Raw genomic sequence first — 16,624 nt, forward strand, 5'->3', positions numbered from 1 at the left:
CTTATTTTTTTATAATACTTGAATTTGAGAAAATTGGTCATTAAATAAAACTAGTAAAAACCCAAAAAACTATTTTCATGAAAAATATTTTTAGAGAAAATAATTTTTTTATTTGTGATTTAAAAATAATAATATTAATAAATTTATATACAGCAGTATAAATAATATAATTAAAATTTGACATATAACTTTTTTTTTCTTTAAAAATAATTTAATTTTTCTTTTAATTCAAAAAATATTTTTTATTGACAAATATTTTTGAGTGTTTTAAACCACAGAAAACACACAAGAGAGGAGCTTAGGTGGGGGGTGCCTGTTATCTTTGTTACAAAGCTACACATAACACAAACTGTCAAAACTTTCATTTCATACATACGTTGCAAAGTCAACTTGGTAATTCTCCCATTCAGGAAAATTTTTTCTTCCTTTTCGCTCTTGGCATTTGATCAGAAGGACTTTGGTGCTCAATTCCTGAACGGAAATTAAACACAAGGAAAGAAAGCAAGCAAAATATACTGATCTTTCTGTTCTCTCTCTATTTTATTCAATATTTAATTATTCATCTCTATAGTAAAAGAAAAAAAAAAAAAAAAAAAAAAAAAAAAAAAAAAGAGAAGAGAGTATTGTTGAGACGTTAACACTTAACTTAAGGGGTTGAAATCACAAGAACGGGCAAATGAGAACATTGCGTGTTAAAAGTGCAGCTAGGTATTTGACTGCACGCTGCTGCTCATAGAGTAATTGTAATTATTATATATGGATAATTATTATGGTTAGATATTTACTATTGATTATATATTGGTTTATCATTCATTCGGTTCAGTTTAAAACCGAATCGAATCAAATAAATTAAATTTAAAATTTTAATATTTATGAAAATCAAACTGAATCGATTTTGATCAAAATCAAATCAAATCGAATCAATTTTTAATCGACTTAAATTTTTAATAAATTTTTTATTTTTTACACTTTATTTTGAATATTTTAAAATTTAAATAAAATATTTTAACCATAATAATCTAATCTCTTTATATTATTAAAAATAATATATTATTATCACTAATCGATTCGATTTGATTTTTTTAATTTATTTCTTATCAAATTAAATCAAATCAAAATAATTAAAATTTTAAATTAAAAATCAATATGAATCAAAATGAATAAAAAATACCGAATTTTTAAATTAATTCAGTTTCAAAATTTTTAAATTAAAAATCAAACCGAATGAAAATAAATAAAAAATACCAAAATTTTAAATTAATTCAATTCATCGATTTAAACCGAATACTGATCGTACTTGATTATATACTTCTATAAAAAATCACTATAATTAACAATTATATAAAATCAATGTATGTACAATAGTTCTCTAATCTTCTTTATCAATGTGCTAGAATGAAAAAAATATATAGTAAAAACTCCAAGACATTGTTCATTGACATTGAAACCCATAGTTATGGATCCAAATCTATTAGTACGAAAAATTTTTAATTTTCAAGTGAAATCCCGTAGAAAAATGCTTTCGTTGTCTTAATCTTTCATACACATATAGGGTTTCATTTAAGAGGTTAATCTCCAATTTTCTTTTTTTTTTTCAAATTGATTGAAATTTGAACTTCACATTCCATGTATTAATGCTTCGCCTCAATTAACTGTAAGGCAGCAACTACATAAGAGGAAACTTCGTTACAGGGATTCATAACACAGAGACTTGTAGGAAATGGGTCGACAAAATTTGCATAGAGGGAGCTTTTAGCTTTGAAAACCTCTCATAAACACTAACAATTACGTATAAATTAGGACAACATGACCAAATCTTATCTTTTGCTGGCCAAATATTTATCTGTATCAGAAAATATAATTTCTTGACACCGTACAATACCTGCTGCTCCTCCTGAGCACAACCATCTCTCACTACCCTTGTTTATATTCCATCTAACTCTATGCATTGCCACAATTTTGGGAGGCATAACTTCTCTTTCTTTTGCAGCTTCTGCCTTTTCGCCGTCTTTCTCCCCTCTGTCTTTTCGTTCATCTACGCATACTAATGCCAGATTCTCTCCGGCCATTTTAGTACTGGCATTTTTGGATTTTGGTTTAATTCGGTTTTTGAGAGCAGCCAATGTTTCATCAGGTCCAGATTGCGTACCTGGATCATTGCCACAACATAGAGCTGCCACAAGTTTGAAAGAACTTTATGCTCAAAGGAAATAGACATGGAATGGCTAGATGGAAACATGAATATAGAAATGAAATTACCAGCCTTACCTAATGGTTGATTTTCCGCAGCTGGTGCTTTTGCTTTCTTATCATTTGCTCTTTTTGTCTGATTAAACTCCAATAAACTCCGCATAGTTCTTGGATTGTCCCCAACACTAAATGGCTTCCTCAAATTTAGAGGAGAATCCAGCAATGGAGTATTTACTGTAATAGATGATTCATCCTTGCTCAAGGACCCAACCATAAAATGCGGAGCTCGATGTCTTGATGCTTCTTTCTCTACTGCTTTCCATGTAAGCTGATTATAAATGGGTTACAATTAGCTTTTACAATGCTATGAAGCAACTTGGAATTGCAAATATACATCTATAACAGCAATCATCAATAGTTCAGTACTATAGATAAAGAATGCAGTAGGCACGACAATTCTACCCAAGTCGTCAAAACTACTAAATTCAAGAATCCCTTAAGAATATTTTTGTGCCCATCTTTCCCCCTTGTTTGGAAAAAAATCATTTGCAAAAAAAAAAATTCAATTAAATTCTTACATAATTATCCATGATTTCTATTTCTTTGAAAATGAAAGAACTTTTTAAGTTTAAAAAATTGAATTATTTCAGTCCACAAATGAGAATTATCAAAAAAAATTCAATTCAATTGAAATATTGCAAATTTCTTAGTTCCAAACTTGTTAAATGTTATGTCATGCACTGAATTGAGTACATTATATGAAAGATGCTGAAAGATAAAAGGTTTTGTAGATGGACTTAGAACAGGGGTTTTCCTACCAGAATTGACAGCAAATTAGGCACAAAAGCTTCAATCAAGAAAAGGTCGGGAAAATCATATTCAATTGCATTATTTCTATAAACAAAATTTTGGTACTTAACAAACAATTCCCATCTGGCATATGATTATTAGCCAGTTATATACATAATCCATTCAATGAATCATTAGTAATTACACTATAAATGGTCCCTAAGGCATAGCCACCATTGATCTTATATTGGCAGGGTAAATTATATCATCCATCCTGCAATTTTAAGGGCAGTTTTATGTTTGTCCCTCAATTTTATTTTGTCGCTAAAAAATCTCTCAATTTTAATTTTATCCCAACAAAAGTCTCCCTCACCTGCAATACCAAGTTTACTGGTTAAAGAGAATGAAAATACCTTTTCTCCTCTTTTCTTTTAATATTTATTTATTTATGTAATATTTTAATTAAGCTTCTTAATATTAATTTATTACAAATATTAATATTAATTTGTTTAAAATATTAAGAAACTTAATTAAAATATTACATAAATAAAAAAAATGAGAATTTTAATAATTTTGCAAAATAATAATAAAATAATATAAAAGTTATAGCATTATATTTTGATAATAAAAGCAATAATTAACAATAATTAATTTTATTAGAAAATATAATAAAATATAATACAATATTTTATTAATTTAATTATGGGGGACAAAAAAGTAATTTCATTTCTTTTTAACATGGAAACCTACTATTGTAAGCAAGGGAGACTTTTGCTGAGACAAAATTAAAGTCAAGGGATTTTTTGACAACAAAATGAAGTTGAGAGACAAATATGAAACTACTCTTAAAGTTGAGGGACGATGATATAATTTACCCTATATTTGCATAACATGAAGATGTAGAAATTTGATTAGTTATACCAGAAAATTAGAAGAGAACTAACCTGGAAGCGGTTAACAGTACCATCTGCACTGCAATATGCAACCATGCCTATTGAAATTCATCAATAAGTTTATCAATGAAGGCAATTTTTTAAAATAAAAAAAGAGAAGCAAGCATTTTCAGTTGACCTAGTTGCAATTACATTGAAAGAGGATGCTCTATAAATCGCATTATAGTTCAATGGAAAATTTACACTTTTACCAATATTTTCCACAAAACACTTGCTTGGTGATAGAATACTAACATACAGAAAAGCATGAAATGCTGCATAGAAATTGTCTCAACAGTATATTTACATTGACCAAGTGAGTAAATTAAAGTATCCAAAAATATAAGGGCCAAGCTAAATATTGATAAAGACATTTATAGGATGAAGCATACTAAAATGAAGCATGTAGAAACTAGGATCCAACAATAGAATCTAATTGTGTTAAGCAACAATAGACTTGGACCATGTTATGAACCCATTAACAAGTCCATGCAGCAAATGAAGGCAACTTCAAACACATTTAAATCCTGATCATGGTTTGAAATAAAGTGTAATGGCAGTTATTTATAGGTTTTTCAATGCCCTGTTACCCCGTTATTTAAAGGCATCCTCTGAGGTGTATGAGTCATGGCCATAATTTACCATTAAGTAGCGGTCACGGCTGTTATCCTAATAATGCAACTTCTGCAAAGCACATAAAATTAATGTTTTCTTCATTTCTGTTGATTCTCTGCAGTTCCAGCATGCCTACTATTTCTATCACATTGTCTCAAATTTTTTCACCCAAATTTCTTCTTCTTTTTACAAGTCTCTCCCTTTAAGCTTAGATAATTATAAATATCTTTACTTTCCAACAACTACTTTCTTGCAAAAGGTCAGTTATTTTCTATTTTTGTAATTTCTTTTCATCATTTGATGTATCTTATTGTGTATCTTATGCTTACTATATAAGTAATATATCTATATGATGTCTCTAATTTGATGTTTTTATGCTTATTACATAGTTGAGCATCTTACTTTCACTTATATTTACCAATATATACTCATCTCATGAACTTTGCAAAATTTTTAAAATTTGCATAGCACCCGACTGTTACCAATGTGTTATGGCTGTTAGGGGCCTATTTTTGTTACCCACACCTGTGGTTGCAAACATGATGTAGAAATGGACAGTACAAGGTTTTTTTTAATCTAACAAAAAATAATTATTCATCCTATATTCGTATAAACATATGAGAAAGCATGACCATTGCTAGTCACATAAAGCATAGCTATTGCTATTCTCATACCAGCCCTTCCTCTTTTAGAAAAGCAAACATAAAATTAATCCTTTAATAATGTAACCAAATGGACGCACCTGTTTTTCTCGACACTTGAACGCTCCATATAGCAAAGGATGAAGAATTAAAAACATGTATTCCTTGTTGTTTAGGCCCAACTGTAGGTTTTCCATTAACATGACCATCATATGCAGCCTTCGTCAAGCTGAGGAGTCTCATCGTTCCATCATCGAAGGATAAGAGAATACATCTGAAATGTAAATAATTAATGGTTCAATCACAGAAAGAAGCATCTTTAACAAAAGCTCCACTATCTCTTCACCAAGAAAGAATAACATGACACCTTGGATCTGGCAACCAATCCAGACTATAAATGAATTTCGGTGCAGGATGGAGCTCCCACAAAGGTCGAAATGGATCACTGAATACAACCAGAAGTATAAAGATCATTAGTGTGATGTTTAATAATTATAAACCAGTAAATCAAATTTTAATATGAGTGCCAGTCTCCCAACTCCCTATGCTTGTAGCTAATGAACACAAGTTTACATGATGAATACATTGAACATACAACATGCAAAAACATATATTCCATGAAACAACAATCAAGCTAATCCAACTCTGGCTGGGTTATGCCTATTTCAAGGGGGAAAGAAGGAAAAAGAATCAACGACACTTAATATTGAGAATCTGTCGGAAGAAATTTCATTAATTCTTACCAACTAAGGAAATCTATAGATGAAAACTATTTAGCCAAATCCAAAGAAATCTGACAATGCATGATGAAGGCCATAAAAAAACCAACAGTTTTATTCAGAAACCAGATTGACCTAAAATACTTGAAGTTGTATTCTTCTACTTTATTTAGTGATTTAAATTTAGCAGCAACATCTCCGGCCGGGATTCAGAAAATATATGCATAACCTGTACAATTTAACATAATTTACTCATTCAGAGGCTCAATAACCAACTGTTTCCAAGGAAAACATGTTGAAAGCACCACAAAAAAGGTGTTCAAAGTTTTTGAATTACAAGGTTATACATTTCCTTGATACAACCTTGCAATATGGTACATTTCCTACAGACCACAAGTGTTACACTAGTTACCATTACAATCCTATAAAAGTTCAATTATGTCATATATAAACCACATTCAGACATCAACCACCAAATAAGTTGAACATATGAACTATATATTTAAAACTTAAAAAAAAAAATTATTAACGAACAAATATTTAGCATCAAAGAATCACCTAATTAAGAACCTAACAGAAAATAAACTATGATATTTACCGTAAGTCCCAAAACTTCAGCCCTCCATGTCCAGCAGTAACTATGACATTTGCACTCTCTTGGATACTAAAAACAGTTAAAGATTAGCATATTATATATCTCAATAACCAGTGCAAGGAACAGGCAGTATTTCATAACAAATAACAACTACTTAACCCAAAACCTACATGTCCTATGGCCTTTTTACCTAACATAACAGGTTACCATAGGGAGAAGCTTAGATTTGAATGACAACATGATGGAACAAACACAAGCTAATATGAGAAGGTAACGCCTCTAGTGTATCATTTTCCACAAAGATGTAACTGAGGCACGAGATATTCCATATGGCATACAAATAGACAGTTAAGTCCAGATTCTTTGAAATATCATCATGAAAGTTACAATGCCAGCAGTTCACAATTAAAACACCATTGAAGAAGCAAGTGGTTTTGTGAATGACTATCAACAAGATAAGCAAATTCTTGTAGGCAAGAGAGGTCCCATGACCAAGAGGCAGTCTTGCAGTGTCAAATCGAATCACCAGGATTACAAAATTGCATGAAGAAAATAAGAAATATCAAACATTAAGACTCGAGAAATAACAAGACCAACATATTATGTGAAACCACTGACCTCCCAACTGGGGCCCAAGCAACTGCTCTAATAGCAAGAGTATCTGCACTGAAACGTAGCAAAGGCCTTGTATCTGTAGAGTAAATGAAGCAATTGCTAAAATTTACACCAAAACCCTGAGCCTTGACATAAACCATATCTAGAGAGATAGAGCAACGGAATTTAAATGACTAGTCATTACCTCCAGATGGACCACTTGCAGAGAACTTCCATAAAGCAACCTGGAAGTAGATGAAATGGAAATGTCATGAATAAAGAATAAATTATCCCCTTTAGAAGTCTATGAGTTAAAAGATTTTGCTTTGCAATGATTTGAAGCAAAGATATTTAGGTCCAAATATTGGTTTGACTCAACCAGATTACTTGAGTTCTTCCATTCAAATTTTATTATTTTGATTATTTATTTTTTGAAGCCAAAAAAAGGTCAGGTTACTATTGTAGTTTGGAAGAAGATACTAGTTGTATCATTGTAGTGTGGACACTGTTTACACCTATTTGACAGAATTGCTTTTCCCTGGGTTTTCTGTAATTTAGAGTTCACCAGTTGTGCTTTTATTTCTCCAATGCTCTTCCTTTTTTACTTTTTCAGAGTCTCAAGTAGCTTTCACTGGAATTAGAAACTACTATTGATAGTTGAACTGGGGCCAAAAGAAAGCACGAGCAAGCACCATGTTCCCTTTTGTTTCTATAAATATTGTACAAAAACTTATGTGCTTTAATTAAACCTGTGAACTGGGGCCTAAAGAGAGCATGAATAAGCACCATGTTCCCTTTTGTTTCTATATATATTGTACAAAAACTTATGTGCTTCAATTAAACCTGGAAATTCAGCAAACCATCTACCAAATTGCCTTTAAAACAAATACATGCCGTTGCTAGTTTCGTTCATATTAAGCCCTAGTCTCAACAGGATTTGGAATAAACAGGGCTTTATGACTACTGTATATCATATGAGAACTTCTTAGATTCTCTTACCATTATAAACTCAGAATGGAATATGAGAGAGCAGAATTGCTCAAAATGAATGGCAAATGGAATTGAGTCAACTGGCAGAATTTAATCAATGGAGATCTTTCAAAGAATGGACCAATTTGTAGGAAGTATGATGCACTATTCTTCTAGAAAAGTGCAGATTAAGCATGCTATATATGTCCAGACATACACCTATAGGTATAGATATGATGTCAAGAATGCAAAATTATCAGCATTTCTAATTACTGAGGAGTATGAAATTTTTATAACAAAAATAATATCTTTGGCAGGTTACCGTTCCATCATGGCATCCAGCAAGCAAGTAATCATGGGGACATGACGTTGACCATTCCACTGTCAAAGGAATGCTGCACGGGAAATTGTATAAAGTATATTAGCAGCAAGTCGGTTAAACTCATCCCAATTTATAAAGATTCTGTAGCTTAATTAATTTGACAATTGTTGTTAAAGCCATGACTTGTTTAATTTTAAGTTTTATTTGTTTGCAACTTGTAAGCTATTCAAAATGTATACAAACTAATATTGAAGCAAAACCAACTCGAAAAGTTGTGGTTCCAAACAGACAAATATTACAATCTTGCAGGTTTGTGAGGTGAAGTCTCATGATTTTGAGATGACCTATTCAAATATTTGTAATTTCAATGTTATCTTTTCATGTATGGAAGCATTATTTCATACTTACTTTGATATCATTTTCAAGCAGTAAATTTAAACTTCAAAATCCTTGGTTACCATTAAATGATACTAATGGATCCAGGAAAATCCCTCAGTCCCATATGAGTTAAAATAAATATCATGAAGATAGAAGACAAAAGATAGGCACATTAATTACCTCTGTATTTCCCCACACTTGGCAATTGAACATCTGAATACTGGCTCCAATTTAACAAAGCGAGGATCAGTACCTTCTCTATGAGAAGAAGAATAAATAACTTTCAATATATGAGGAAGAGGAACATCCCATCTGCATTTCATAACAGGAATTATGAGAAAAGTACCACATAAAACATCACTTCTTTAAGCTTAAAATGGAAAGCAACAACTAGTAATCAGTACACATACAATTCAAGGCTAGCATGTATTCTAAAGAAGAAGGAACAAACTAACGTAGTTGTACAACATGCAGTTCTTCAACATTTCGAATTTACCCTTATCACATCAGCCAAAACCCACCTTTCAAACCCCCCGCCCAAAAAAAATATCAACATTGCAACACTGGTAACTGCAATTATTACTTTTCCCCAAATATTCATTTGATTTTCATGTTATCCAACAAAACTTAAATGCATTAAAGATGATTAACAAGATATAAAAAGTAATTGTTATTTCTCAGTGCATAAATTCACTCATAATTATTTATATTAAGAAATCAATAAGATTTTCCTAATCAAATAAGGTAAACGCAGCAGAAAGAGATCATGGAAATTGATAAGATGCAGAAGCAAACAAAACGTGGGAAATCATTACTGAAGCTTTTGACTCACACTTCCAGTGTCCCATTTCCCAATAAGACAGCAAGATAACCCATGCGATGCTGGCATTTGGAATCCGATGAATGGCAAGGCTGCCATTTCACATCCCACACCACTTTTCCATTATGAGCTAGGCATAATACTAGTCTTGGCAAAGCAATATCCTTGGGAATAGAAAAAGAATCAGAGTTGTTCTCCTGAGGAACATTATCTGAACTACAATTAAGCACTGCAGGATCCTGTATAGTGTTTTCATGTATTTGGTGGATTGCTGGGGAAGATTGATCATCATCATTTTGAGTCAACAATGGCGGGCATGTTTCACCAGCACATTTACCAGCTGCACTTGCCTTGGTTTTCTGCCTTCTACTCCCAGTAGTTTCTGCAGCTGAATTACATGCAGACAGTGCCTTGGTAGAAGCCTTCCGTTTTCTACCCTTGTTTTCCTGTATGGTTTGTTCTTGAGTATTTCCAGAAACCCATTCTATAGCAAGTAATTGAGATGAATCTTCTGGATATTGAACAGCAAGGGCTTCAACACATTGATTTTTGCAATCTGAATTATCAAGAGATTCATTTATTTCCTTCTTTCTAGGTCGTCCTCTTGGCCTTTTAAATTGAGTTGAAGACTCCTTTGTGGCTTCATCACTGGGAGGTTTTTCTATTTGCTGCTTTCTAGGTCTACCTCTTGGCCTCTTGAATTGAATAGAATTCTCCTCTGTGCCGTTGCCATTGGGAGATTCTACTTGCTTCTTACTAGGTCTGCCTTTCGGCCCCTTTATTATTAGACTTGATTTATCACCCACGGAATGACTACTGTGATGTCCCCGTTTTGGCTTTTTTAGTGAAGGTGGTGCCTCATCATTCTCACTGACATTTAGAATGCACCATATCTGAACAAGACCTCTGCCCGTAAGCAAAGTGCCAACCTTGTGATAATAAGAGTCAGGAGGATGGGCAGCAATAGCAACAAACTAGCAAAGAAAAAAGGTACAGGAAGTGAGCCAAAAGCATAAGGTAATAACATTTTCATCAATTCTTTTTCAAGTCATGTAGATGCAGCACAGATGCAGAAGCCAATTATGACAATATTAGAAAGAAAATAAAAAGCTTTCAATCTTATGGACAAAGTCCACCAGATAAGAAATGAACTTACTAATTTAAATAAGTAAAAGAGCTAATTACTTACAAGAAAAACATTTTTGAAATATAAATTGCACTTGCAATTCTTTTATGAAGTTCTGTGGGGTTATCAGGAAGGATTACACTTAACACAAAAACATGTTTAATATAAATGATGAATTTTTCCAGCCTGAAATGTAAGTTTTTGTTAAAATTACACATTCCCATTTTACATCCATGTATCCACATAGTTTGGGATTAAGAGGTTATATATTGCACATGCACCACCAAAATAGCCTAACAATTTAACTAATAACTTATTCAATCATGCAACATCAGAGCATGCATTGAGTGGTAACAGGTAAATTTAGACAGATAGGTTTCATTGCCATATTATGCACCTCCACCAATGACACATTACGACTTCCTTGATTACTATTTTTATGACACATGAGAACACATTTAGGAGGCACTCGAAAATGCTCTTCAGGATTTATAAATCTTAAATCAAGAAAGTATGCTGGTTAGCCTGCTATGTGTGAGTAAAAGGTTGCCAAAAGCAACAAAATAATTACAGCTCAAGCACTTAATAAGGATATGTTTTCTGCTTCCACCAAATACAGAAGACAAGGGAAAAAGGAGGCAGAGAGGAGGGATCAGAGAAATACCTCGCATTTGACACAACTGGCAGGCCTGTCATGAAACCTAGGACACCAATCCAATGCCCAAACAGAACCTCCAACATACATCACAAAGTCTTTGCTGCAATAAGATGGAAAGAACGAAGTCTGAACAAGTAAATAAGAAACCTTGATTATGTAGCATTGAGGTAAAAGTATATAAAAAAGCTGTTTTGAAATGAATATCTTCATATAACTAAACCTGCCCTAAAAATTCAGGACAATCAACTGAACTGAATCATATTCTGAAAACATAAATCTCGTGTGTCAATGATATTATCACTTCACATCATAAGAAACCTTAAAGAGAGACGAGCTTGCATGCACACACACACACACACATAGAGAAGGCCTCTACATTGTACCTAGGTTCTACAGATGCAGCATCCCCATGTAGTCCCTCCTGCAACAGCACCAAACCAAAAACAAACGTCTTATTACATGCTATTTTTCTGCAATATAGAATAAGTAAAATCGAACAAAGATAACAAAGGGGAGAAAAAGAGAGACAATTAAGAAGAGAAACAAACAAAGAATGTAATATTTTCCCTTGAGTACCTCTGGAACAGTCGCTGATGAAAACTGCGGTAAATTTGTGTCACCAAGAAAACATTTTTCCTGAGAATTTTCAGTTTCACAGGCAAACCTAACAACTCTTGGTTGGTACTTAAACTGGCGCCATTCTCTAATAGCATGAAAAATTCCAAATTTGTCACCAAGAAAAAAAAAACCTGATTAACAAAAGAACATAATCTGACGATGTGAAATCAACTTCTAAGCTCACAAAAAAAAAGGGTAAAGTTTCAATAAAAAAGCAGAGTCTAACTAAGCATTTACTGACTTTAGAAAAGTTATTGAAGAGGACAAGCGCTGAATTTCAGCTTCTTGTAGAGAATCAGACTCTGCCTCTTCACATAGCTTAGAAATCGTGTCCATTGCCTTGAAGTGATTTTCTACTGAATAATCAAACAATGAGACCCTAATTCCAGCACCATTGCCTTCTAATACTTCTTCTTCTTCCATTTTTAACAAATTTTGCTTGAATGGGAAGCTGGCAAAAATGATTGTTTAGCCTAATTACATAATAAGAATCTAGCACTCAAAATCAGTGTCTCTCTTCTGCTTGGATTTTTTTACAAATTTTGAAGCCTAGCATCAAAACAAGATCATTGAGAAGATTTTTCACTCAAACCCTGGTATGCCAGTTTTTATGTCTCCTTTGACTCAGAGTGGGTCTCCAGCTTCGACTGCGACCATGGGGATGACCAGTCTCCAGCATCGATTCACTCGACCCATTTTATCATCGACATGACCACTCCTCCCGTTTTCATTCGCTACGTCCGGGAAGCGAAATTTCAGCCCTTGCTGCCGAGGGCAAGCGTTTACGAGTGAGCGTGCGTTTTTTAATGTTGTTTGAGATGGTGATTTACTAATTCGGTGAAGTTTTGAGACAAAGGCCAGAGATTGAGGGGTTTTAATGATTTAGTCGACGGTATAATTTAGCGAGCTGGATGTCGGTGCAGTCGGTGGTGAATCTTAAATCTCCAACCTTCACGATTGCTGCAACTACCGGTGGCTGAGGGAGGCGAAGGATAAAGAGTTAAGGCCAAAGAGGAGAGTGTTATAGTGAAAGAGGAGGGCCAGGGTATTTGGACCCCAAGAAAATCTGAAGAGTTTTCCTGGAAAAAGGAGGATTTCAGTTGCATGGGTATCCTACTAGCACTTTGCGGCTGTTAGGATGAAGAGCGAAATTAACGATAATTTTGAGAACTTTTTGTAGGAAAATATTTATTTTAAAATTTGTACAATTGTTTTTTATGGTTATTTGATTTCGGATATCACCCTTATATTGGTCTAGTATTAAATTATTTTTAAAATTAATAATTTTATTTTAATATATATAAAATAAAAATACTCATAAATAATATACCATTTAATAAAAATATATTAAAATACTCAGAAAAGATTAATATTTTTTATTTGGTGTGTTATAGGTTAAGAAAATTAAGACAATAATATTCCTCTTTAAAATTAAAAACTTTATAAAAATTCAATTCAATTTATTTATTTATTTAAAATTTTTAAAAAAATTAAATTCATATTTAATTTATAAAAATTCATTTAAATTATTTTTTTTTACAAAATAAAATATGCCAAATAAAAAGTAAGCGATAACTTGAGTTAGTATTTGAAGATTTAAAAAATCTTTGATGATCTTATTTTGAGGGTTGGAAGTGATGATCATGATAAATTCATATATACATAAAATTAATGAATTACAAAGCAATGTGTAAAAGCCCAAAACTCATTATCAGGTAGGAAAACAACGCTTTCATTGTTCGAAGGGGGTTTTAATTTTTTATTATTATCTTCGTAGAAAATTCCTTCAATTTTGTGTCTCTAATTCAATTCAACTTTAGTGTAATTCAATGATTTATTTTTTAAAAAAAATTATATAATTTAAGAAATTATTTCCATCTGAGATACGGCGTGACCAAATTAATTAATTTAATTTGATTTGAAATCAATTTTATTCAAATTGTGCTTCTTCATTAAACATTTTGATCAAATCCCAGAATGCATTTGTGATTTTCTTGACAGCTAAAATATATTCATGAAGATTTAAGCTAAAAATTTTTGTACACTGCAAGGTCATTTCTATGAGAAAGCTATCATAAACACAGCCATTTCAACTTCTAATGACACAAAGGTTTTTCATTCCACAAGTACAAATCTTTCAAGCCTTTTGCTTGGCATTCTCTCTGGATTCTTCACTTTGGTGTGAAAGCCTGAAACAAATTATATACTTTTGTCAGTTCCAATAACACTACGTATGTTCTTTAGTTGTGTTAGAGAGCCTAATATATTACTTGTAATTAGAGAGAGCAGAAAGGGATAACTTACAGCAAAAATGGTGGCATGACCAGGATCAGCAAGGTGAGCAAAGAGGTTGTCAATTGGACCAGTGCCTGTGTAGATGTGTTGGAACCAAGCACCCATCACAGCCAACATAGCCAATCTCCCATTCTTGATCTCCTTTGTCCTCAATTCCTTGATCTTCTCAGGAGAACCAGATCCCCATCCAAGAGGATCAAACCATAGCCCTCCTGGGTAACCCACATCAGTTCCAGTGAGCTTGTTGTTGGGGAAGATAGGGTCTGTGTTAACACACCCTGGCTTTAGAATATCTGCCCATCTTCTCCCCTCGGCCCATCCGATAAATATGAGCTCAATAATGAAAAGGGTAGTTGTATCAGTGAAGTATTCCAGTTTTCCAGCATCATACCATGATGGGGTGTTTAAGATGCCAATCTTGGTTAGAAATTCTGGGATGAAAATACCAGCAGCGCCCAACATTGCCCATCTGCAGTGCACAAGCTCTGCTTGTACATTCCATCTCAGGGTTTCAGGATCAGATCCTGTTTAATCCATTTAAAACAATATAAGTTCCTTGATTAGATTAGACCAGTGAACAATAGCTAAAGGTTTTTCAAGTTCTTGTCAATTAGATGAGTGAGGAGTTTCTCATCTTCAATAATAGAACAGATTTTAACGTACCAAGACCCAAGGGATCAAAGCCAAAGTCTCCTGGTAGACTGCATTTGAAGAATCAATTCAACAAACATATTAGAAGCATATCACTTGAGCTCTAATTAACAAGTGCACAGAAACATAGAAGTTCAAAGAACAAGTAGCTAACTAAACCTGCCATCGAGCCATGGAGGAGGGGTGCTGCCTGGGAACCACAGGGGTCTATCAGGGTCAGCTGCAGCACAAACTGTAACAGATCTTGAAGCTACAGGTGATGTGTAGTTTCTCAATCTCAATTTCTTCCCACTAAGGAAAGAAGCCTTTGTAGCCCCCACTATAGATCCACTCTTCTGGGAACTGCAATATTATGAAAAAGTGATTATACATGTGATTAATTGGTAATTACGTAAGGTTTTAGCATCAGAATTGCAATTGCTGAAATGGGTTTTGAGAGAACTTGCCTGGGAGAAATGGCAACAGCTGCAATGGCAGAAGAAGCACAAGCAGAAGCCATTTTTGTTGTTGAATGAGTTTGTGGGGGGTGTTGAAATGGAGTGTGGAGGGTGATATGGATGCAAATTTGTTTAATGTATGAAGGGGCTTATCTCAAAGGATAGGAGAAAGAGTGTGTAATTGGCTAATTGATTGCCATGTGGCATGCAGAATCTCATATCAAATCATTCTACTTCCACACTTCTGCCTTGTTGGAATCATTCACAGTTCACAAGTTGATTTGGTGGCTCACATTCTCAGCTTCCAAATTCATATATCTAAATATCTGTTCCAATTGGAGCCTAGCATAACAGATTAGTTTTTTTTAAGACCTATGGGTTTGGGTTATTTCTGCTATTAAGCCTTAGGCTGATTGTAACCCTCTTGTTATTAATAGTAATGAACTCTTATCTTCCGACAAAAAAAAAGTGAAGATGGTTATTATTTTTAGTAATTAAAATTAGTTTTTGTCTGAATAATATTTTGTAATAATTTAAGTTATGCAGACATTAAATTTGATGTGTAAAGAAAAGTGTCCTTGAAATACCCTGATGGATTCTGTAAGTTGCTGGGTATTAATGGCAACAAATCTTGACAGGACCAAAGCCTGACCCAAGTTCTCAAAACTTTTTGTAATGGGGAAAGCCTTTTGTGCTTTTCTTTTGTCAAATGAGGCCTAGACCCTAGTGGGAAAATGGAATTGGTTTATCATTGGATTGGGCTGCTCTTCTAAGCTTAGAACTCAGCCCATCAAACACTTTGTTCTTCATTTGAAATTAATTGAATTATAAAAATTAAATTCTTTTATTTCCAGTTAGAAAATCATTAAGAAATAAATTAATTAAATTAAAATTTTTATAGCAAACGGAGAGCTAAAAAAAAAAAAAACTAAATTCCAATATGTAGAAACTAACGGTAAATACTAAAAAAAGGTAAAAGAGGTAAAAATTTCCAAAGAAAAATGATTTTTTACAAGCAAAGCTGCACATGATTTCACAGTGCTAATAATTAAGCTTTCCAGAGATATAAAGATAGAAGAAAAATTAATCCCACTATGTGCTGTAATTACCCAAATCATTATCACCAAATTTCCTCCAAATCGTAACGCACCGACCAAGTGATCTAGTTTGGTAGCCTTACCACACTAAAAATCTTATATTTAATTTGTAAAAAAAAATTAATTCAAATAAATTTAAATAAAATTATATACAATTTTAATTTTTTAAATATTTTTT

General features: G+C 32.9%; 2 protein-coding genes across 3 annotated transcripts; both read right to left on the reverse strand.

Moving 5' to 3' along the window:
- Window positions 1-1,599: 1,599 nt before the first annotated feature.
- LOC110629851 lies at window positions 1,600-13,159 on the reverse strand. Of its 2 annotated transcripts, none has more exons than XM_021777017.2 (15): window positions 12,208-13,159; window positions 11,925-12,051; window positions 11,732-11,769; window positions 11,355-11,448; window positions 9,577-10,538; window positions 8,925-9,056; window positions 8,367-8,439; window positions 7,281-7,320; window positions 7,100-7,172; window positions 6,485-6,550; window positions 5,535-5,612; window positions 5,269-5,441; window positions 3,924-3,970; window positions 2,269-2,518; window positions 1,600-2,173 (listed from the first exon to the last, which is right to left on the reverse strand). In XM_021777017.2, exons 1-15 carry the CDS (start codon window positions 12,387-12,389, stop codon window positions 1,818-1,820), a joined length of 2,691 nt encoding a protein of 896 aa, XP_021632709.1. In that variant the 5' UTR covers window positions 12,390-13,159; the 3' UTR covers window positions 1,600-1,817. The 2 variants fall into 2 exon arrangements, with proteins under 2 accessions (XP_021632709.1, XP_043805515.1); XM_043949580.1 differs by having other exon boundaries at window positions 11,925-12,097; window positions 12,208-12,331.
- Window positions 13,160-13,955: 796 nt separating this feature from the next.
- On the reverse strand, window positions 13,956-15,549 carry LOC110629088 (chlorophyll a-b binding protein, chloroplastic). Its single transcript, XM_021775953.2, has 5 exons — window positions 15,359-15,549; window positions 15,072-15,254; window positions 14,925-14,962; window positions 14,271-14,785; window positions 13,956-14,155 (listed from the first exon to the last, which is right to left on the reverse strand). Exons 1-5 carry the CDS (start codon window positions 15,409-15,411, stop codon window positions 14,138-14,140), a joined length of 807 nt encoding a protein of 268 aa, XP_021631645.1. The 5' UTR covers window positions 15,412-15,549; the 3' UTR covers window positions 13,956-14,137.
- Between the last annotated feature and the right edge of the window lie 1,075 nt (window positions 15,550-16,624).

Source organism: Manihot esculenta, chromosome 13 (genome assembly GCF_001659605.2).
Source record: "Manihot esculenta cultivar AM560-2 chromosome 13, M.esculenta_v8, whole genome shotgun sequence".
In the NCBI taxonomy this organism is placed as follows: Eukaryota; Viridiplantae; Streptophyta; class Magnoliopsida; order Malpighiales; family Euphorbiaceae; genus Manihot; species Manihot esculenta.